Source organism: Syzygium oleosum, unplaced genomic scaffold (assembly GCF_021117445.2).
Source record: "Syzygium oleosum isolate NSW1041296 unplaced genomic scaffold, Sole_v2.1 Sole_v2.28, whole genome shotgun sequence".
NCBI lineage: Eukaryota > Viridiplantae > Streptophyta > Magnoliopsida > Myrtales > Myrtaceae > Syzygium > Syzygium oleosum.
This window is the reverse complement of record NW_026607512.1, coordinates 1,115,682-1,136,962: the sequence shown is the minus strand read 5'-3', so window position 1 is coordinate 1,136,962 and position 21,281 is coordinate 1,115,682. Positions and strand designations below refer to the sequence as shown.

At 40.8% G+C, this 21,281-nt stretch overlaps 2 protein-coding genes across 3 annotated transcripts; one reads left to right on the top strand and one right to left on the bottom strand.

Annotated features, from left to right (window-relative positions):
• Positions 1–192: 192 nt before the first annotated feature.
• On the bottom strand, positions 193–6,387 carry LOC115680658 (probable plastid-lipid-associated protein 14, chloroplastic). The gene is made up of 14 exons (XM_030604468.2): positions 6,222–6,387; positions 5,349–5,674; positions 5,216–5,259; positions 5,041–5,119; positions 4,847–4,957; positions 4,411–4,593; positions 4,241–4,327; positions 3,624–3,730; positions 3,439–3,526; positions 2,582–2,662; positions 2,426–2,502; positions 1,773–1,908; positions 1,409–1,471; positions 193–915 (listed from the first exon to the last, which is right to left on the bottom strand). The coding sequence occupies exons 2-14, from the start codon at positions 5,661–5,663 to the stop codon at positions 265–267; spliced, it is 2,022 nt and encodes a 673-aa protein (XP_030460328.1). The 5' UTR covers positions 5,664–5,674; positions 6,222–6,387; the 3' UTR covers positions 193–264.
• A 3,523-nt stretch (positions 6,388–9,910) lies between these two features.
• On the top strand, positions 9,911–17,862 carry LOC115680679 (uncharacterized). 2 transcript variants are annotated; one of them, XM_056303610.1, is made up of 5 exons: positions 9,911–10,936; positions 14,315–15,182; positions 15,325–16,660; positions 16,750–16,833; positions 17,040–17,862. In XM_056303610.1, exons 1-5 carry the CDS (start codon positions 10,411–10,413, stop codon positions 17,718–17,720), a joined length of 3,495 nt encoding a protein of 1,164 aa, XP_056159585.1. In that variant the 5' UTR covers positions 9,911–10,410; the 3' UTR covers positions 17,721–17,862. The 2 variants fall into 2 exon arrangements, with proteins under 2 accessions (XP_056159585.1, XP_030460355.1); XM_030604495.2 differs by having other exon boundaries at positions 9,912–10,936; positions 14,303–15,182.
• Positions 17,863–21,281: the final 3,419 nt, after the last annotated feature.

The window sequence follows — 21,281 nt, the reverse complement described above, 5'->3', positions numbered from 1 at the left end:
GAGAGGAAATTTTGGAAAAAGTTAAATTTTTTGCATGATTTGCTTTGCAAGCATGGGTGTCATAGACCTTGTCCGAGGTGCATCCGTGGGTAGGCAATGTCAAATTGCAGGATCTCAGGCATCTTGAGAAGGGCGGCTCGTTTAACGGACGAGCATTTCATGCCAGAGAATGAATATGTCGTGTGGAACAGAGAACCAGAAGAATGCTGTACCATTCTATGTACTGAACTGTTACAGACCGTGGCCGGAAGGAAGAAACCCTCATCACCTTGGATTTTCATCCCCACAAGATCTCGTGAACAACAAGGCCGACCCATTGACACTCCGAAGCACTAGAAGCCTGGAGTCGACATACGTACCACACACGAGTCTCGACAAGTCAAACATTTCGGGAGGGATTTGGGTTCTGACTTCTTGGAGTACTTTCTTGGCACTATCAACCTCCTGATTCAATGGCCGACCGAGGTTGAGCAAGAGCTCGATGTCATCGGACACGAACGTGGCCACAGGAAGGCTCGAAGGGAACTCCTTATAAGGAATAGCTTTTCCCCACCTTCCACTGGCAAGTTTCTGGAACAAAGCATCTCGGTCGATCGACTGACTGAGCGAAAAATAGCCCTTGCTATTTTCCTCCTTCAGATAGAGCTGTCTACCGGCTTTTAAATTGAAAACAGAGTTCACTTGCAACTGTCCAGCTACACCGCCCTTGTTGTGGGGCCAATCCGGGCCAATCAAGGCGGAAAAGCTAATCTCAGATGTCATCGAAAGATTAGTGCTCGACTCAGATGGTCTTGAGACAACAAGGTGCGCATTTCCTATAAGCGCCCGGATAGGAGGTTGGCGGAGAGTCAGTCCTATATGCCTTCCAGTGTAATACAAGAGACGCCATTTTCCCGGCATCAATTCCAGCCAATTCTGCTCGTTGTTGAACAACATTATAGAACAAGCTTCAGTTAAAATAAGACACAAAAATGAAAAACAAAAAAAATAGTTTCGATTACTGCAGAATCCCCAGAGAACTGGTTTATTTTTTACTTTTATCAATGTCATTTCACTGAATTTCTTTTCTCCATCGAAGCCAGTTACCTGGCACAGGTTGGTCCAGTAAAAGAAGACATGATCTTTAGATACTGAATATTTGGCGTGGGGGTGAGAGGACATTGGCCACTTTTCCGAGGATTTTCTAGTGGTCTTACTTATCAGTCACTAAAGCAGTTTGAAGGAAGGGGTAAAGACTAATGGATTTTCAACTACCAAAGTCTATTGCCGAGTCTTTGTAGGTTACAATTGCTAGAGCATTCATCTCTTCGGACAAAATAATGATAATTTTGTGTTCAAACAGACAAGAAAGCTAAAGAAGGAGAACTGAAGAAGGAGAAAGCGAGGGAGGAAAGTAGAGCAGAGTTACCTTTGGCTTTGTATGAGGATTCAGCATCTCCATTAATTCAATAAAGTGGGCCAGCCTACCGCGCTTAACAAAGTAAAGGAAAATTAGAAGTTAGTGCAACTTCAATATCACGGGCTTTTGGAAAATCGAAGAGGGGGAAAAATCATGCTATCTATTCTTTCCAACAAGGCTTTTTTGCTAACTACTGGTCAGACTGAAGGTGTCCATTTACTTTAGAAGAGCATAAATGAAATTTGCTCATTATTGTGTAAGGCAACGAAAATTTTGCTCAAGGAGAATAAGATGAGAACAAGGACTCAGAAAAAAAATAAAAGACGACAATAAGCATGGAAGTAAGATTGAAAGGTAAAAGAACATGAATCACCTGACGCTGAACATAGATATATTCCTCTGTAATTCTTACAGCAGTCGAACCAAGACCCCATCTGATTATATTCATTGATGGCATCACTCGCCATCTTGGTCCACACAGAAACGGGTGTCTCAGGGCCTCCAGACAACTGGCGTAAATCACAAAGAGAGTCACGGACTAAATATTACATCACATGCAGCATTTATTTTAAATGAGTTCGTCTAAAAAATTATGATGGAGACAAGGTAAATTTATCATTGGTGAGATTTTCCTCCAGGGTCCACCACATCAACAAGCTAATTATGAGACGAGAAACAGTTCGAGGCATGAGGCATTTTACACTTAGCAAGTAGTTCACAATTGAAATTCATCGAGAGTGCCCCCGCCATGGCACTTGTTAAATAGCCAGGAAAGACAATTGTGCACTTTCCAATTCACCATTTTTATCGTGTTACGTGTCATCGGTAAATTGGAAAGCAAAACATCTCTCTATTATGTATGATTAATGAGTGCCCTTAAGGCAGTCGTTAACAAGACCCTCCACGTATTCATTTAGAGAAGTTTTGCATATCACATAATTGACCAAAACGCCATAAAACACTGGTTGCAAAATATCTGTCATTGATTCCGCATAATTATCCTTACAGGAACTTAAGATATATTACCTGATTCTTCTGGATGGTTTGGTTGCAAGCAGTAGAGACAAGAGATTCCAACCGGCACCCCAATTCCGATCAAGTATCTAGACACGAGAAGGTAGATTAATAATTGAATCTACAAGAATAAGTGAAAGCAACCCTTTAAATTCCAGAGACACCTACTTGAAGTCCGCAATTACCAGATGACGAGTTCCTGTCTAGGACTTGCAGCAAAAATTCACGCAGACATGAGGGGTCATTCCCCTGTACTAGCCAAAAAAAGGGAATTATCAGAAGTTGCACAAGTCCGATAAATGAACAAATTCACCATGCTGGCGGATCTGGCTCATTATTAAAAGATCATGTAGGTTGTATAGTACATTGAACCATTCACAATGATGACCAGAGAGTAATCTGAAGACCCAGTGGCTATTATCATGCATGTGTCCCAAGAAGTGTACCAAACTTGATAGACAGCCTAGCCTAGCATATATTCATGTAACAATCGAAGCACACGCCCCCTAGTTCTAGGTTTATCAGCCTAATAACTGTATTTCATTTCAATAGTTTGGTAGGTATTTCGCAAGTACTTGCAAGGTAGGTTTCTCATTTTCTTTTAGGGTTCTTCTTTTTGGCCAAGCATACTGGTGACGTAGTGTGTGTTTTTTTCCCCTTTTGGTGAAAAATACAGGTGAGGTAGTTAATTTAACTTTCTTCTGCTTGACAAGATAGGAACATCTCCAAAACTGCACTCGTCCACTATGAGGCGCAGAAAAAGCAAAACTGCCGTGAAGTTCTCTATATTTTCTGTCATTGCTTCCAAATTAATAATTGAGAGAGTCATTGCTCTGCTGCTAAATTACAGAGCATCGATATCTTGAGTTGGAATAAATCAGACTATGATTTTGTATAAGCCTGTTCCATAAAATTAAAGTCAGGACGCATGATTAAATGCCATTTATACCAAAGATAAAAGGAATCATCAAGAGATTGTGAATCCAAAAAATGAATGAAACTTGAAGAGATTCTATGTTTAATACCTTTGCAAAGAATGATTTGAATTTTGCAAAGATTAATGGATCCATGAGTTCCCGTGACACCATTTTTGCCATCATGAACCCAACACACCTATGCGATTCATAGAGAACGGTATCAGCTTCTCAGCATCTCCTATGAATTTAAAAAGAAAATGCAACAAAGCTCAGTTGCTTTCTTCCACCCACACCTCATGTCAAATGCAATCATCATCTGTCGTCTATCGAGGCTGCTATCCACTGTTGATATAATTGACCCCTCCTCATAAAAGTCCGCCGCATTTCCCAGTATGCCAACCTGATAATGATACAATAGAAGCTTAATACTACCCAAAACTGTCCACCTGACAAAAATTTCAGGCATATTGACAAAGTAATAGCAGACGCGATCAGACAGTGAGGCGATCCCATTCTTCACCAATAAATTCTCTGACAGTAAGAAAATAAGAACTCAGAGCACACAATAATTGCATGACATCATCATCAACCATGTTCCCACATAGCAATCAATTCCATGCAGTCATGTGTTAAAGCTACAGCATAAGGAGGATTGCATTGGATGCAAGATGACTTTTATGCAGTTATATTTGACTACATTATTCTTTGCATAATTTTAAGAAACTATTAGCATCCAAATGTTTTCAGGTATCCACAATGTTGGCAGAAAGTCATAGCACGCATTATCTCTTACTGAAGAATAACTCCTATTGATTTAAAGTGAGATCCTCTCTTTATATCTATCAGTAAAAGAGAACCCCAAAAATAGAAAGAAACAGAGCCAGATTTGGACAGATAACTCTGTGCTTACTTTGATATGTCTATCCACCGGGCTAATGTGCACATTCTCAAGTCGCAACTCTGTATGAGCTAGGCCATGACTATGCAAGTAATTCACCTGACATATATGTAGTAGCCATTCATCATCCCCAAGCCAATTAAGCATGGGATAGCAGAATCGTTAGAAGTAATTGGACGTACGCCAATCAAAAGATCCCTCATTAATATGCGAATAAGCCTCATTTTCCGGGTGACTGCTGGTCCTCCGATTGTATCATCTCCTACCCTTCTAACAGACTCCTCATCCAATGCAAGAGTGGCCTCTAGTGTTGGGAGCCAGTCAACTTGTTGAAGCCAATGTCTCAGCGAAAAACTGCCATGATACTGGAAGAAGAAGAAATGCCTCAAATTTATCTTTGTGTTGTTTGAATTTCAGCGTATACTGAGCCAAATGAATTGAGAATTTAGAGAGCAAATGGTTCTCTGATTTGGAACTGGCAAAATTCCTCAAGGGGATGGAATTTGAAGGCAAAGTTTCTCTTGCACAAAAGTAAAAATGTAAAAATCCCATGGTAAATTCAGGTATGCATTGCCATGCAATTAGCAGCATAGGTGGTTAAATGACAGAGAAGCTTACCCCATGGACCAGCGTGAGTAAGCCACGACTGCTCCGAGATGAGATGTAACCATAAACTTGCATTGAATAAGAATAGTACATGATTTTATGACGAACCAACTTCTTCAGTACCTGCCATCAGATCTCAATTGGAAGTTTACTATGAGTTATCATATGCTACACGATTTATAGGGTGCGAATATCAGTTCACCAACCTCAATAGCTCGTTTCCCACGACGTTTAGCTTGAGAAGAGATGAGTCGTCGAAGAACAACTCTTGTATTATACAGAGGGCTGCAATCAATCCCATGTGACAGGCATTAATTCGTCATATTTCCTAGATAGACCGAAACAAACTTTCTCCCTCCGGACAAAACAAAGGCACCTCACCTCTTGGGATCCGTTGCTATGGCTTCAAAGACCACCTCATCTGCCTGGATAAACCTTCGAGTACTTAGGACAGACTTAACCAAGATTATCAAAGAAACATGTAATGTAGCAAGACATGCGAAATAGCTCATACCCGTCCGCCAAGGCCAATGCTGACAGAATCAAGAACCTTAAAGTCAGACATCTGAAATCTTATAACATGATCCAATTCTTCATCCACGGAAACCGAACGAGAACTCTCAGCAACACCCTTTGATTCCACGGGGGTTGAAGATCTTCTCGATAAAGAGAAGCACATTTTCCGACATCGCCTGGGCGGCATATACAATGAAGGTCCACCAAAATATGCAGACGAAGGTTTTACAAGAAAAGTCGACAGGTTTCCTCTCAAACGTGTTGCTTCTATGCTTTCCACACCCCGAGACATATTGGTGCCGCATAATGCCATGGACTGATTACCTAAATTAGAAAAACACCATAGAGGAAGTCATCCTTCGGCAGATGTATGTGGAGGCGTAAGCATGATCATAGCAATTAGCGGACGTAGCACGCTTTAAAACTGTGATCCACATTGATTTGCTTATCGAATGCAGTAAATGAAATTTGAGATATGCCGAGAAACGAATATTCCGAAATTGAGCCACAACAACCGGCTTGGCAGCTCGGCCAGTAACGAGAGATCACGATCCGCCACCGCAACACCAGCCGCGAAAACAGTCGGGAAGAAAAAAAGGGGAAAAAATCAAACTACCGAGTCCTCCACATTCGAACTAGCGAGGAGGCTCGGAAGCATTCTAACGAGCCTAAAACAAGCGTCGATCGCGCGGCGAAACGGCAAAACGACACAAAGCTCGACTACCAAACAATGGGAATCGCGAACGTATTCTGCAGCCGATTCTTTCACCGGGAGCCGGCATGAAAAACCGACGAGAAACGGCGGCGAAGAGCAGGGAAGCTTCGCCGAGGAAACGATGCGATTCCGGGGAAGCTCTGCAGAGAAACTCACCGGAGAAGACGGCCGGCGGCGGCGGCGGCGGCGGCGGCGATCGAGATGGTTGGGCTGAGGGAGAGAGGCGGGAACTGGAGCTTGCGGGGAGAAGTTGGGAGGGAGAGAGAGAGAGGGAGGGAGGGAGAGTACATGAAGAGAGAGAGAGAGAGAGGGGAACGTGGGAGTTGCGTGGGAGAGTACGGTACGAGCGCAGTCGCCATAGGCTCGGCTCACGTCTACCTCCGCCTCCTCCAAATATCTCTCGGCTCCCCCACGCCGTTTCCCACGTGACGCGCCACGTCAACGCCTCCCCGCCCCCTGGGGGGGCGGACCTCCTCCTCGTTCGGTCGCTCTCACCCTCTTTGGTCTACGGTTCCGCCGCGACATCGTCCTTAGGCCGCGAAACTAGTGAGCCGGGTTGGATCTGGTCCGATCCAAATTGACTTATTTAGACCGATAAATTTGGCGATTCAAACTTGGCTCGTACTTAACTTAATATCTGACACATCGTGATATATTTTTAATAACTTTTCTCTTTAAATTGTTGCCTTTGAATAATGGGCGGCTCCATGGACTGACTTGTGAAGTTAATGAGGGAGCTCGGGGCTCAGGATAGGATGGGGGCGTGAAGGTGGTGGTGAAAATCCGGTCGGAGCCATTCATAAATCATGGTGCGGGTTCACGCTTTAATTTTGGGTTAAATATGTACCGGGAATCTTAATATATTGGACTTGAAGAAAGACCCAACTTACATTTCTCTCGTAACCAAAAAATATTTGTACAAATTTATATTCTTTTGATCATATTTCAAAATTGCACGTTAACGAATATACGATGGATTTCCTACACGGCAAGATACTTATTGAGCAATTATTGCATCATCAATTGTATTTTTTCATCAAGAGGAAATACATCAATCGTATTCAAATCTAAATAGCAACAAGAGAGTACTTAAATTGTCTTCGAAATAATACTACAAGGCTAACAGCCTATCATCGTCGTGAAACATAATAGTCACACACTCAGGTGGGTTGGGTATGGGCATAACCTAAATCATTGAAATCCATATTTAATTGGACTTTATAAATCTAAAGCATCATAACCCATTTTCTTAATTTTGTCTAACTCGTGTATAACCCAGCTTATTAAATATAAGTTAAATAGTAAGTTTTTTACACATTTCGACACCTCTAGTTATCAAAATCGTTTGAGCCCATTTCATCTCAACCGTTATGGCCCCATGCGAGATGTTCTAGTAGCTGAATTGAGATAAAACGGGCCCATCCGTATCAAATGCAAACAAAACTTGCTCAGTCATATATCATCGATAACAACCACTTTGCACTTGCAAGATTGCTTTTACATCGATCTTCAAAATCAAAATTTGTTTTAAAAATTAAAAACAATTGATTTAAACATGTGTGAAAATCTTAATTATTAATTTAATGATTGAATTTGAAATATTTGTTAATTTTTTTGGTAAGATGGAAATGTAAGTTTACAAGCTCACAATAATAAATTTTACTTTTGTGAAAAGAAACTACGAAGCAAATTTAAAAGCACGATTTCATGAATTTTCCAAATTAACTTTCGATAAGGTTATTCTTTTTTTTAGAATAACTCATCACCGCTAAATCAGAATGACATACATGGCTTCTTACAATCTCGTTTATGGTTTTGTCTAGCTTAAGAGCATTTTAATAACGTTCATTGCCATTTCAATATTTTCTCCTGTTGATAAAAATAAAATTTATGCAGTGTTTCAATTTCTATTTTTGACCCTACCAAAGAAAAGTGACAAATATAATTTTTTTTTTCCGATTTCTTCTATTCTTATAGGACGTAGTCAGTAAATTTTAAGGGAAAATGACACAAATAGTCATCAAATTATGATTTAACGTGCAATGTGGTCCTTAATCTTTTAACTTAATGTGCAATGTAGGCCCTAAACTTTTAATTTGTTCAATGTGGTCCATGAACTTTTGGCATATGTTCAAATTAGTCCTTAGATTATATGATAATATTCAATATTTCCATGAACTTAAATTAATGGAAGGATAACATTAATTGTTTTTATATAGTTTAGGGATTAATTTAAATATTTACAAAAAGTTTCATAGACCGCATTGCATATTGGACTAAAGTGGGGGAGCCACAATAAACAAATTAAAAGTTCGGGGACCACATTGCATATTATGCCGAAGTTCATGGACCATTGGTGTCATCATCCCAACTTTTTAATATGCTTTATTGCGACATTTGCTTAACTAAACATTGAAGCGGAAAAACCATTGTCTATGCTTTTTCCGAGGAAAAATCGAACAAGAAACTCAATGAAATTTTTTAATATACTTCTAACTAAAAAGGACTATAATATGGATTTCTTAATTTATATTTAGTAAGATGGAAATACAAACTCATTTTTTCTCATTTTCATATTTTGTAACGATAAATAAACCCCAATGAAAATTTTAATGTCCAATTCTTGCTAGAATGAATTTATGTATATAGCAGAATATAGACACATATTTTCTTTGCTCTAAAACATAAAGTTCGATTTATCCGATCAATTACATCGCTACGAGACTATGAGACTACTATGCAATTAGAATACGGAATTGTTGATTCGACGTGATACCGTGATGGATTGAACTATATGCTCCACTCCGATGTTTGTGAACGAGTTTGTGATTTTGACAATGCAGATTTTCTACTAAAAAAGAAATAAAAAAGGGTCTTGAAGCCATCATCAACGACACTTGTATTAGTTCACTTCTTCAATTGTTAGGACAACTGAAATGAACGTGATTTCCGCAATCCAAGAAAGTAATTACACATTAAATTGGTCTTGGTCGCAGTCATTACAACACAGAAACATATTGTCACGAGGAAAAAAGTACACAATGAGTTAGCCACCACAAATCATCCAAATAAATGGTCCTTTAATTGTTCAGCGAAAAAGGAAAATTATATATATGAAGTGTCCATTTTTGTTTCAATAAATTACAATTATTATGAGTAATAAAAGATATGACGTGATAAGATTGGATCACCGCAAATTTTGCTCTCTGAAAGGTTTTGTGCTTTTGAATTTTTTCGCCTCCTGAAATGATTTTTCACACACGAGATGAAATCACACTTGCCTCAGGATTAACGTTTTTTTTTTTTTTTGGAGCTTAACCACCTATTTATTTCACTTCCCCAGATTGATCCTTCTTTTAAATTTTTTTTTTTTAATCCAAACTGCTTTCGAAACTGGCTCACGAAAAGCTGTCCCTCCGAGGTCAAATTTAAGACACAAACACAAGGACAAACCCCCCCCAAGTACAGACACCCCCAACGAATCTCTCCCGGTCCTAAAAACACCCGACCCCGACCCGACCCGAACCGGATTGGCTCCGCCAACGTCAGCATGCCATCCTCCCCACGTGTCGGGACCTAACTGGACGTTCCGCGCCTAGGCAGGCAATCTCGAATCACCACCGTCCGTCGGAAACCCCTCGAACCGCAATCGACCGTCGCGGCGGCGGCGGCGGCGGCGGCTCAGCCAAGTCTCTCTAGGTCTTCATTTCCCCCCCCTTTTTTTAATTAATTTATTCAAATTTAGAAATAAAAAAACGGAAAAAAAATTGGGAAAAATTCCAGGGTAATCGACGAATTCACCAAAATACCACGCCTCTGATCAACCCCCTCTCGAGTCTCACAACACGCGCACCCTTCTCCCTCTCCCTCTCTCTCTCTCTCTTTCTTCTGGCCCATGCTGCTTCGACTTTAATCCCTAGAACCACCCGAGCAGAAAACTTCCTCGCGGTGGTCTTCTCGTCATTTCGTCCCCAATCTCCGGCGATCTGCCTCCGTCTCCGGCCGCACCCGCCGCCGTCGCCGCCGTCTCCTCTTCCGGTTAGGTCTTCCGTTCTCCCCCTCCAGTCCTTGCATTTGCTCCGAGGTCCCGATCTTCCTGTTCACCACTCGCGCGATTTTGATTCCGTGGGTTTTGCTCCGTCCGCGATTCGACTCGCTCAAATTTTAGTTCGGGACGCTCGATACAGTTGATTGTACAGTTCCGGCGGAAGTTTTGTCGGAGCGATTTGAGGAAGTAGGGTTTTTTGTTGTGTCGGGGGGGGCGAGCGGATCTTAGCTTTCTAGTGTCCGAGTGTTGTTCGAGGATTTGCGGTTAGGGGTTAGGGTTTTCGATTGATTACCAGAGATGCCGAGGAGTTCGCGCCACAAGTCGAGCAAGCACAGCACGAGGGACGCGAGGGATTATTCGGACTCGGAGGACGACTCGGGCTTGAAGGAGCGGAAGGCGAACGAGGAGGGCAATGCTAGGGTTCCGAAGGACATGGGCCCGAGCGAGAAGCGGAAGGTCGATCCGAAGGATGGCAAGGAGCTGTATGGTTCTGGGAACGGAGAGTACTTGGATGAGTACAGTTCTTCGAAGAGGCGGAAGGAGAAGGTGGTCGATGGAGCGAGCGATAGGTGGAATGGGGGTGGTGAAGCGGATGAAAGAGGGGGCGATGGCTCGAAGAAGGCCAAGGGGGTGAGCGAATCGAAGAGTAGGCGAAGGGATGATGAGATTGAGGAGATGAAGAGGAGTGGGGGAAAGAGTGAGAAGCACAGGGAAACGAGTCGGAAGGAGGGGAGAGATAGCGAAAGGAGAGGGAGAGAAGCCAAAGGAGAAAAATCGGGTGATAACGAAGAAGGAAGGAGCTCTAAGCGTGAAATTACTACTGGTAAGGTAACTTATCCCTTGTAAAATTAGTAAGTTTTTGTTTGGCCAAAATGCAGGGATCATAACAAGCATTTGTCAAATATATGCTGAGATTCATTTTGTTAAAAATATATGATGGTTGAATTGTGTGCGGATTTGCTTGGTGGTGTTACAGTGTAGAAGTGTTATTGAGAGCAGGTGAATAGTTGAATTTTTAAGTGAAAATCTTCTTCGTAAAAAGGCCTCGGATTGTAATGGTGCTCTGGTTTGCTTTTCTAGGTCCCCAGATGCTAGTGCTCTTGCAATTTGAATTTTGTGACGGGCTATATTTGATGTATAAACAGTTTGTTACTGGCTTAAGGGCTTCTATCTATGCCTTTCGGGGTGTAGACACTGCTTTTTGGAGGCTTTGATAGTTGATGCTAATGCCATATTCAATATAATTTGAGAGTGCATTGTTGAAGATTTTAGGAGTACTCGTGTTGGTTGTTAATAGAAGCAGGTGTGCTTTCAGCCTCTCTGGGAAGTTATTTAGGAATGGACCTGAAGAATGTTTGTGATAATCAATTGATTGGAGTTTTACATTACTCGAGGGCTTTTGCTTGCATATTTGTTCTTTGACGTTTCTCCTTTTCCACAAGACGTTCTTTTTCTGAAAAGTGAAGAATCGGGAGAAAGTAAGGAAGAAAGAATTAGTGTAGCCAAGGACGTCTGCTGGCCAGGATAAGTCTTTTTGTCAAGTGACTGCTCGAAGCTTAAGCCTCTGATATTTCCTTTTCGTTATCTCAAGGTTATTTTGCTGCTAGTGCTTAAGTCTGAATCTAGTGCTACTAGCAGACCTGCTTTAACATAATTTATCTTGATCTGATTCGTCCAACTTTCCTCTTCCTCTGGAAAAAAAGAAATTACTTATATTTTAAAATTTTTTGTCTGAAAAACTATGTTGCACAGTGAATACAACAGGTCCCTTACTGTGAAATGTGACATACACTTGTTTGTGGTATTTAAGTTCTATCTGAATAATAATAGCGGACCAGCCTCTTTACAGTTTGTTGGGGAAATTTTGACTTGGGGAGCGCAATGAAAAATTGTCTTTAGAAAAGCCATTCTGGCTGGTTCTTGTAGTGGTAGTTCCTCTGTAATGGCTTGCAGCTTGGATTTGTATGTTTGGTTTTGCAGCCATTCTCTGCTGCTTCTTTGTCTTCTTGAGTTGGAAGGGACGTTGATTACACCTTTTTTTGAGCTTCCTGATTTTAGATATCCCAGGGCCCAACATCCATGACAGTGCAATAGATTCTGTGTGATGCTCAAATCATGAAATAGCGTGTAATTATTTTCTTTCGATTCTGCTGACTGGAAATTGTAAAGCGAAGACAATCTAAGTCTTTGGATTCGACTTCCTCTGAAGTCAATTCTGCAACAACTTTGCTATTCAGGTTGTTAGATTAGATATTTTACTCTTAATGGCTGAAGGGATTGGATTTGCTGGCGTGTGACATCCCACCCAGTCAAATTTGATTGGAATGTTATATACTTGCCGAAATAAATTGCTCGAATTTCCTTTTTCGCGCTTAAGTGATGGGTCAATGATCCACTGCTGTACTTATGGCGGGGCTCAATTGAGGAAAGTTGAGCGTCTTTTTAGTAAAGTGCATGTTGGGTGAGAGGCTGTATTTTTACATTATTTGATTCAAGGTTGGCTGTCATACATTTTATTGGGGAAGTTGGATTTGTTTACTTAATGGGGAAACTTCCACGTCACCAATAAGCAGAATAAGTGCCTTTGATGTGGAGTCTTCTGGGATTTATATTCTCTTGATAGTACAGTGGGCGTAGAGAAAGAATCAGGATATGAGGAATTTCAAAATTTCTAGGCGGCGTCGGAGAGGTCCTCCCACCCCTCCCTCCCTCCCTCTCTCTCTCTCTCTCTGGGAGTCTAGTTTGCTTTCTCTGTGCCTTGCTTTCATAATCTTATTAATATAATTTTACAATCTTGTTATAGGATCGAATTCGTGATTTAGATTCTGCAATTTGTCATCTTATCTAATAATTATGTTTCTTCCTTTCAAAACCTTGCTGCTTTGAGGGGTTCTGTTTGTTGTAAATCTGATCTCTCGCTTGTTGAATTTAGTTGATGTAAATGTTGCCCAAGGTCAATTGTAGCAAAAGCTCATTGTTGAATGCCGTGCTCATAACTGGAAGCATCTTTGATGGTTTAGAATGCCAAACCCTGAAGGCATATAACTTGTGCTGTACATATTAAATTCCCAAATTATTTTGTGTCGTTTATATGCAGTAGAGTGTTAAAATTCTTTTCCTTGCACTCTTGGACATTTGTCGTGGGACATTAACCTTCTAGATTACTAATGATCTACTCATGATGATACCCGATCCAAATAGAACGTTTCTTGTAAGATTACACTTGCAACCATGATCAGGCCTCATCTGCTTTATTTTGGATTTGTAGAGCTTGGATCTCCTACTCCTCCCCGTTCTCTTTCCATTTTACATGTATATGCTTTCAAGGTCCGTCTGAATTTGTCACGACCTTTAAATGTTGTGCATTAGCCTATGTGGCTTGGATGCTCTATTTCAAGCAATTTATTTTTATGTCTGATTCTCCTCTTGTGACAGCAGCTTAGATTTTATAATCCTTTTATTTGGTGTCAAGCATGCGGTTTTGCTTTTGCCATTTACTGGTACTGCTGTGACACCATACACTGTGGCTTGGATGCTAGATTTCAAGCAATTTATTTTTAAGTCTGATTCTCTTGTGACAGTAACTTAGATATTTTAAGCCTTTACTTGGTGTCAAGCACGCAGTTTTGCCTTTTCCATTTACTAGTATTTCTGCTACACCATACAAATGCTATGAACTGTTGTAACTTTTATTTATTATGCATAAACAAGCATGAGTTAATAATTGGTGAAGGGAGGATGGAGTTTGTTTTAGTGCGATCTCCCATTTCTTTCTACGTCCTAAATTTTTCAATGTTCTTTTAGGTGATTCATTGGTGTCAGAGTAATTGCTTTTGCATGTGCAATAATTTGATTTACCAATGAAGAAGTTTTTTGGTTTTAGCTAAGCTAACAAAGATAGTTCAATTCCCTTGTTATCCACAGGCAATATGCAGTTTCTAAGACCAAGCATGGGGACAGGATTGATTATTTAACGCTAGGCTAATCATAACTGTTGACTAAGTAGCTATTTTTTGGTTCATGTGGCTACATCTATTGTGTCTTGTCGACTGGATAGTTTGCATCATATTTCATGCACGACTTTTAGTGAAATTTGTGTTCCATCCTTCACAATTTAGTTGTGTTAAACAAGGTGATTCTTTGATTTAGTACCATGCAAAGATTAAGCTTATTGTTATCTTACTTTCAGAGTCAAAAGCAGAGGCAGCAGTGCAAAACCCTGACTCATTATCGGAAAGCCTACTTGAAGGACGAAGTAAGAGGAGGAGAGATGACTCTGCTGATTGGAGCAAGTATCAAGATGACATTGGCGATGGAAAGAACAGGCATGCTTCGTCTGTGGAGGATGCTGCGAAGGATGTAAGGCGGAAAGATGAAAAGCAGAGAGATGATAGGTACAGGGATCGGTACCGGGAAGAGGTTGACAGGGACAGCAAGAACCGTATTGAAAAGAAGAAAGATGAGTTTCCTGCAAAAGATCGCACTGGAAGCAAATCCAATGATAAGTACTTGAAGGATGATCGAGATAATACTGAGGCTCGACAGAAGAAACCTAAGCCCCATGATGGACTTCGTGAGCATGACATTGATTCTGCCCGTGATCATGACCATGACAGGGACCAGGACAGGGACAGGGAGCATGATCAGGATGGATACCGAAGTCGAGATCGGATTCGGAGTGGTGAACGTGATCGTAATCCTGCTCGGGATAAGGAGAGGGATCGTGACTGGGAGCATGATAACGACCGAGACCGAGATCGAGACCGTGACCGTGACCGTGAATGGGAGGTTGAGCTTGCTCATCATGATGATAGAAGTATTAAGTACAAAGATCGCAGAGGAAGGAAAAGATCTCCAGATGATCATGATGATTATAGTGATAGTAAACTTCGAGGTAGTAAAGCTCATAATTCTGATTCAGAAAAGAGGTCTTTGAGTGGAAGCAAAGTTGAGGCAGATGGTAGGGTTGGATCTCAATCTCGTCAAGTCCATGCCGAAATCACTGTGAACAGCAGTAGACGCCGAGCCTCACCGACTTTAAGTTCACATGGTGGCACTGATGAACATAGGTACTAAAGCAACTCATTTGCTATCAACTTGGTTTAGAAGTTTGCGTGTCAAATTACTTTGTCTTTCTATGCCCTTAAGAAACTTTTTCTATCTGATTTTGTTGATTTTTGATAGCGAAATGTTATTTTTTGTTTAATTCAGGCATGTTAGGCAAGATGACCTAAAGTACAGGGATCTGCCAATCGAGAGTCGGCCGAAAGCAACAGAGAGAGGTTCAAAATACAGATCTCTGGAAAAGACAAGTAAAATGGACGATGGTCACTATGTGGAGTTGTCGGGTGAAAGATCTTCAAGCAAGGCATCACCCATGGGCTTGGTGGAAAGATCTCCTTCATCACCCAGTATAGAGCGTAGACACATGCATAGAACTGGTGTTAGGAGAAGTCTTGATGTGGAAGAACAAGGACGAAGTAGCCGTGCTTCTGCTGATGCTAGAGATTTGTCTGTCGGTGAGGGGAGATTCACTCGTGATATACCTCTAGACAAACCAGTATTAGATGAGTCCCCTCAAGCTGATTCATCTTTCTACAATAGACCTGGTCAGAGGAGTTCTTCAATACCTCCACCACCTTTCAGGGCTGGAGTGGAAAGCCCTACTTTCATGGGATTGGAAGAAGATGGCAGGAATAACCTAAATGCCCGTTACAAGCGAAGTGGGGATCTGAACTTGGGGAGAGGGCCCGTGAATAATTGGAGGAGTGTACCAAATTGGTCTCCAGTACCAAATGGTTTCATGCCTTTCCAACATGGACCGCCTCATGGAAACTTCCAAGGATTGATGCCACATTTTCCTTCTCCTCCATTATTTGGTGTTAGACCTCCAATGGATATTAATCAGTCTGGTATACCTTATCCGATGGCTGATACTGACAGATTTTCTGGCCATATGCGCCCACTGGGATGGCCAAATATGATTGATGCATCTGGCCCTCCTCGCTTGCATGGATGGGATGTGAACAGTGGTGCTCTGAGGAATGAACCTCCGATATATGCTGGACCTGATTGGGATCATAGTAGGCATCCGGTGAATAGTCGAGGATGGGAAACTAGTGCAGACATGTGGAAGGGGCATTCTGGTGGTGCTAACGTGGACTTGCCATCCACATCCCATAAAGAGTCCATTCCAGGGCTCTTTCCCATGAATGAAGGCTCTGCTGGGCAAGTAACTCAAAAGCCCAATAATGAGGATAGCCATGAGCTTGTTCAGGCAAAAGCTGCTGAAATCAAGGCCAGTGTTACTTCTTCCGAGAAAGAAACCTCCAAGTCTTCTACGGAGATAGCTGGTGAAAACAGACCCGATTCTTCCAAGTCATCAGAAAGCAATAAGCGCATGAATATTAGCCGGATCTATCTTTCTAAGCTTGACATCTCAAAAGAGCTTGTTCATTCAGAGGTGTATCAGTGCTGCATGAACTTATTGGATGGGGATCTAAACTGTACTGCTGATGAAGACCCTATAGCGCGTGTCATTCTTAAGGTAAAAGCTCTCTCACACGCGCACACATCCAAGCGCATACACACATCTTATATGCACTCTTTTAATTATTTTTGGTTTTTGTGCAATAGAATCACCCAAGATTGGAGCCGAAGGCGTCGGATGGTTCATTGAGCAGTTCGCTGTTTCCTGCTATAAATGATTCTGTTTTTCAGGTGAGTAGAATGGATGAAGATGTGAATTGCTTGTTGTACGTATTCATTTGTTACAGTGCTGGTTGTTGGTTTGATCACATGGAACTGCTTATTCAATAAATTACTTTTATTCAAGAAATTACTTTTCATTCATTACTTGTAGTGTTGAATATGATAGGATTTGTGCAGTCATGATTCATGAATGCTGAAATTGTTTTATCTTGCAGAAAGCAATGGACCTGTACAAAAAGGAGAGGCTAGAAACTAGGGATATTGCCATGTCTAAAGGGGGATTGCTTGATTTTGTATTGTCAACTACCCTGAATAAGGTGAAGGAGCAAGACCGAGTCGGCCACGTGGTTGAGAAGGAAGAGCCAGCTCGTACAGTTGATGAAAGGATACAATCACCAACTTCAGCTGTTGATCAAATGGAAGTAAAAGCAATTTTAAGTGCTGCGGGGGAGGAAAAGCTTGGGGACTCGGTTGCGATTTCTAGGAAGGATGTTCCAGAACCTATACTTGTTTCTTCTTCCAAGAAATCAGGACAGGTTCAAAAGGTTCAGGGGTATCTGGGGGAAGATCCAATAGGATTATCTCCTGGGGAGAAGGGAGATTCAATACACATGTCAGTGAATCTGGATGATGCACGTGCAGATCACATTTTATCGCGTGATCATGCTTCGCAAGCTGCTGCCGTTTTGCCCATTGATGACAGTGGCACAGAGTTGGTGGTCAAGACTGCAAGTGATCATGTTTCTGAGGAAACCGGGCATTTTGGTAATATAGTAGGCGATTCTTTAGTTGTTGATGGTCCTTCCATTACCCACGAGGCATCAATGCCCGGGTCAAATGAGTCTCACCTGGTAAATTTAAGTCGGATACATCATTCTCCTGAAAGTACACATTAGACGTTTTCTATATCCATGCATTTGTATGTGCTTTATTTCCAAAGTTATCTGCCTTCTCCTTATCATGTTTCTCTCCCCTTTCAGCAAGGAAATAAAAGAAATCTTGTCTCTGGGCCCCCCCAGAGAGGAGATTTTTGGCGTATTGCATATGTTTTTCTCTTGACCTTTTCCTTTACCTGCTCTCGTCTTTGGTTCTGGCCGTCTACTGCATAGTTTTTGCAATACATCTTAGATATATCCTAATGAAGAGAAGTTCGGTTACTTTTTTGTGGATAGCAAGTTTTCACATGAACTTTTTGAGAGATTGACCATATAAAAAAAAAAGATGGTCACTCTATATTTACGTTCCGCACTGCCTGAGGAAAAATTATTTTGTAATGGCGGCATCTCTGATTGAAAGCCTAAATGCATTACATTGTTGCCTTTAGACACTTGCGCGAACATAATCAATACTTTGGCTGTTAAGATTGGAGTCTTACTGCATAGGATTTCGTTGATCATCTTGGTTCATTTTGAAAGGAGTAGTAGGTTTTTGGATTCAACCCGGCCATTGTTTGAGTTGGGATCGATTGTTGATTGGTCGATTTGAAGTTTTTGAGCATGCCGATACACGGGTCGAGCTTAAGTTTCATTAAAGTAAACGAGTGTTTTATGCTACATAATTGTTTAACTTTGGTACGTCGGATGTGCAATTTGTGGACTTAACGAGTTTTGAACCAATGTGGCAATTAATGGACTAGTTTTTCAGATACCCATTTCTCCGCACATGGTTTATTTCTTTCCTCTTTTTTTTTTTTTTAATAAGGAGTGACTGAAAAAATAGTATGGGACTTCCAAATGCCATTTTTAATGGAAAAAAGACTTCTATTAAGTATTTTATAGGGTTAATACCACGAAAAACCCTAAACTGGTACACTTGTAATACATTTACCCCAAACTATTTTTTTGACCATAAAAAACCCCAAACTGGTACACCTGTAATAATTTTACCCCGAACATACCACAAAAAACCCCAAACTGGTACACATGTGACAATTTTGCTCCGAACTAATTTTTAATATTATTTTTTTGAATTTTTTCTTTTCTTTTCTTTTTTTTTCCTTCAACTTCAACCTTTGGCCGGTCGCCACCGGCGACCGGCCAAAGGCGGAAGCCGGCGAGGGCCACCCTCGCCGGTATCGGGCGAGGGCGACCTTCGCCTGCGTCGGGCGAGGGCTGTCCTCGCTTGCCCAGGGTAGGGGCGACCCCTCGCCCGACTCAGGCGAGGGCGGCCCTTGCCCGACGCAGGCGAGGGTCGCCCTCGCCAGATCCGGCTCGGGCAACCCTCGCCGGCGTCGGGCGAGGGCTGCCTTCGCCTGCATCGGGCCAGGGCCACCTGACGCCGGCCCTCGCCGGCTTCCGCCTCTGGCCGGTCGCTGAACCGGCAACCGGCCAGAGTTTGAAAATGAAAAAAAAAAAGAAGAAAAGAATAAAAAATGAATAAAAATTCGAAAAAAAAAAATATTAAAATTTTAATTCAGGGTAAAATTATCACATATGTACCAGTTTGGGATTTTTTGTGGTAAGTTCAGGGTAAAATTGTCACAGGTGTACCAGTTTGTGATTTTTGGTGGTAAAAAAAATAGTTCACGGTAAAATTATCACAGATGTACCAGTTTGGGGTTTTTTATGGTAAAAAAAATAGTTTTGGGTAAATGTGTCACAAGTGTACCAGTTTAGGGTTTTTCGTGGCATTAACCCTATTTTATATAGCTTGTCCCATTTTAGCCTTATTGATTGCGCCTTATTGATTGTGCGAGTTTTCTGATATAATACGCGTGTTTCGAATTTTTTATTGTTTGATCCTGAAATTTAGATTTAAATCTTAAAAGAGGAAGATAGTAAATATAATAAAAGGGTTGATTGAAACAATAGGATATACCTGAAAGAAGAATATTCCTTTCTTGGGCATGACAAAGTTTAGGAGGGAAGGTTACCAAATGCAAGGTCGGGACAATACCACATGCCTAAAAGATCTTGTAGTGGATTTATAGATCGCCTAACGAAGGGCACTGCCGATAGTGGGATTCGAATTTGAGTGAAGAATTCGAATAAGCAATATTAAGTATCATATACAAAAAAGCAAACCTTCCTAGAAATTGAGTTGTTTTTTTTGTTAAGGTCTGTACTTTGGGTTTTTATTGATACATGACTTGTTCTCACTGACAAATACGAAAAATAATACAAAACCTTCATAGCACATGTGCGATAAGTAGTGCCAACAAGCGTGATATAATAAGTTTTGCGAATATCATGTCTTAAATGAAAAATAATACAAATAGTTTCTTAACTTTGGCTTAATATGCAATGTCATCTTTGGACTTTTAACTCGTTCAACATGGTTCTTCAACTATTCCTAAATGTTCAATCTAGTCCCTCAACTGTCAATTTATATAATCTAATATCTCAATCTTCCATAACAAAGTTTAATTAGTCATTCAACAATATTCTCAAATTTGGAAAATTACCAAAACAATCATAAACTTGTTGCAATTCTGCTCATTCAGTCCTAAACCTTTTCCAATTGTGCCAATTGTCCATTTGGCCAATTTTGGTAGGGCTGACGCTGACGTGGAAATTTTTATAAATATATATATTTTTGATTTTTTAAAAACCTTTTCTTTCCTTCTTCTCCCTGTTTGGTGCCAGAGGCTAGGGCCGGCAAGGTCGGCCTCACCGGGACCTTGCTAACCACTGGTGAGGCTCACCCTCGTTGGTGAAGTCGAGCTCACTCTCCCCGTTGTTGGGCGAGAGCTAGTCTCACCATGGCCGGATGAGCTCGACCTCGCCCAGCGATGGCGAGGTCGAGCCTCACTAGTGGCCGGCGAGGTATCTCACCAACCCTAGGCTTTGGTTGGTTCGGCGATTAGCCAGGGGAAGAAGGAAAGAAAAAAAAAGAAAGAGAAAGGAAAAAAATAAAAATAGAAATTGAAAAAAAATAGAATTTTTTTTTAAAAATTGCCACCAGCCAATCGATTGGAGTTCACGTTAGCGTCGGCCGGCCAAAATTAGCCAGATGGACTGAATTAGCACAATTGCGAAAGATTTATGATTGAATTGGCAAAAAAAATGTTTATAACTGAATTAGTACAATTGCAATAGGTTTATGACTATTTTGGTAATTTTCCCCTCAAATTTTTATAACTATAATGTGGCCCAGATTTTAGATATCTTTTCATTTCAATCTATTTCACAAATCAACAAAAAAATATGCTATTTTTTATTACCTTTTTTAAAACCTTTTTGGTCTTTACAAATATTACGATATTTAAATATTTTTTAACTTATGATCTCTATAATAGTAAAAATATGACCTCATATGAATATTTGATAATGATATTTATTTATCAACAGATTTCTCATATGTATATTAATCTAAATCTTGTTCATAATCCTTTACATAGAGAAAATTTCAATTTTTTGTGTTTCATGTTTTCTTGATTAAAATTTATTTATATTTGTAAATTAAAAACAAAAATAGCAGAAATATCAACTTGATGCAATAGTAAGTGAGGTTTTACT

Excerpts from the sequence above, each read along its gene's own strand:
- LOC115680658 (XM_030604468.2), bottom strand. The coding sequence starts at position 5,663 with ATGGCATTATGCGGCACCAATATGTCTCGGGGTGTGGAAAGCATAGAA. Across the intron at positions 3,731-4,240 it reads CGGTGGATAGACATATCAAA|GTTGGCATACTGGGAAATGC; the intron begins GTAAGCACAGAG and ends TATCATTATCAG. Across the intron at positions 2,503-2,581 it reads CTGGTAATTGCGGACTTCAA|ATACTTGATCGGAATTGGGG; the intron begins GTAGGTGTCTCT and ends TCTCGTGTCTAG.
- LOC115680679 (XM_030604495.2), top strand. The coding sequence starts at position 10,411 with ATGCCGAGGAGTTCGCGCCACAAGTCGAGCAAGCACAGCACGAGGGAC. Across the intron at positions 15,183-15,324 it reads GGTGGCACTGATGAACATAG|GCATGTTAGGCAAGATGACC; the intron begins GTACTAAAGCAA and ends TGTTTAATTCAG. Across the intron at positions 16,661-16,749 it reads TAGCGCGTGTCATTCTTAAG|AATCACCCAAGATTGGAGCC; the intron begins GTAAAAGCTCTC and ends TTTGTGCAATAG.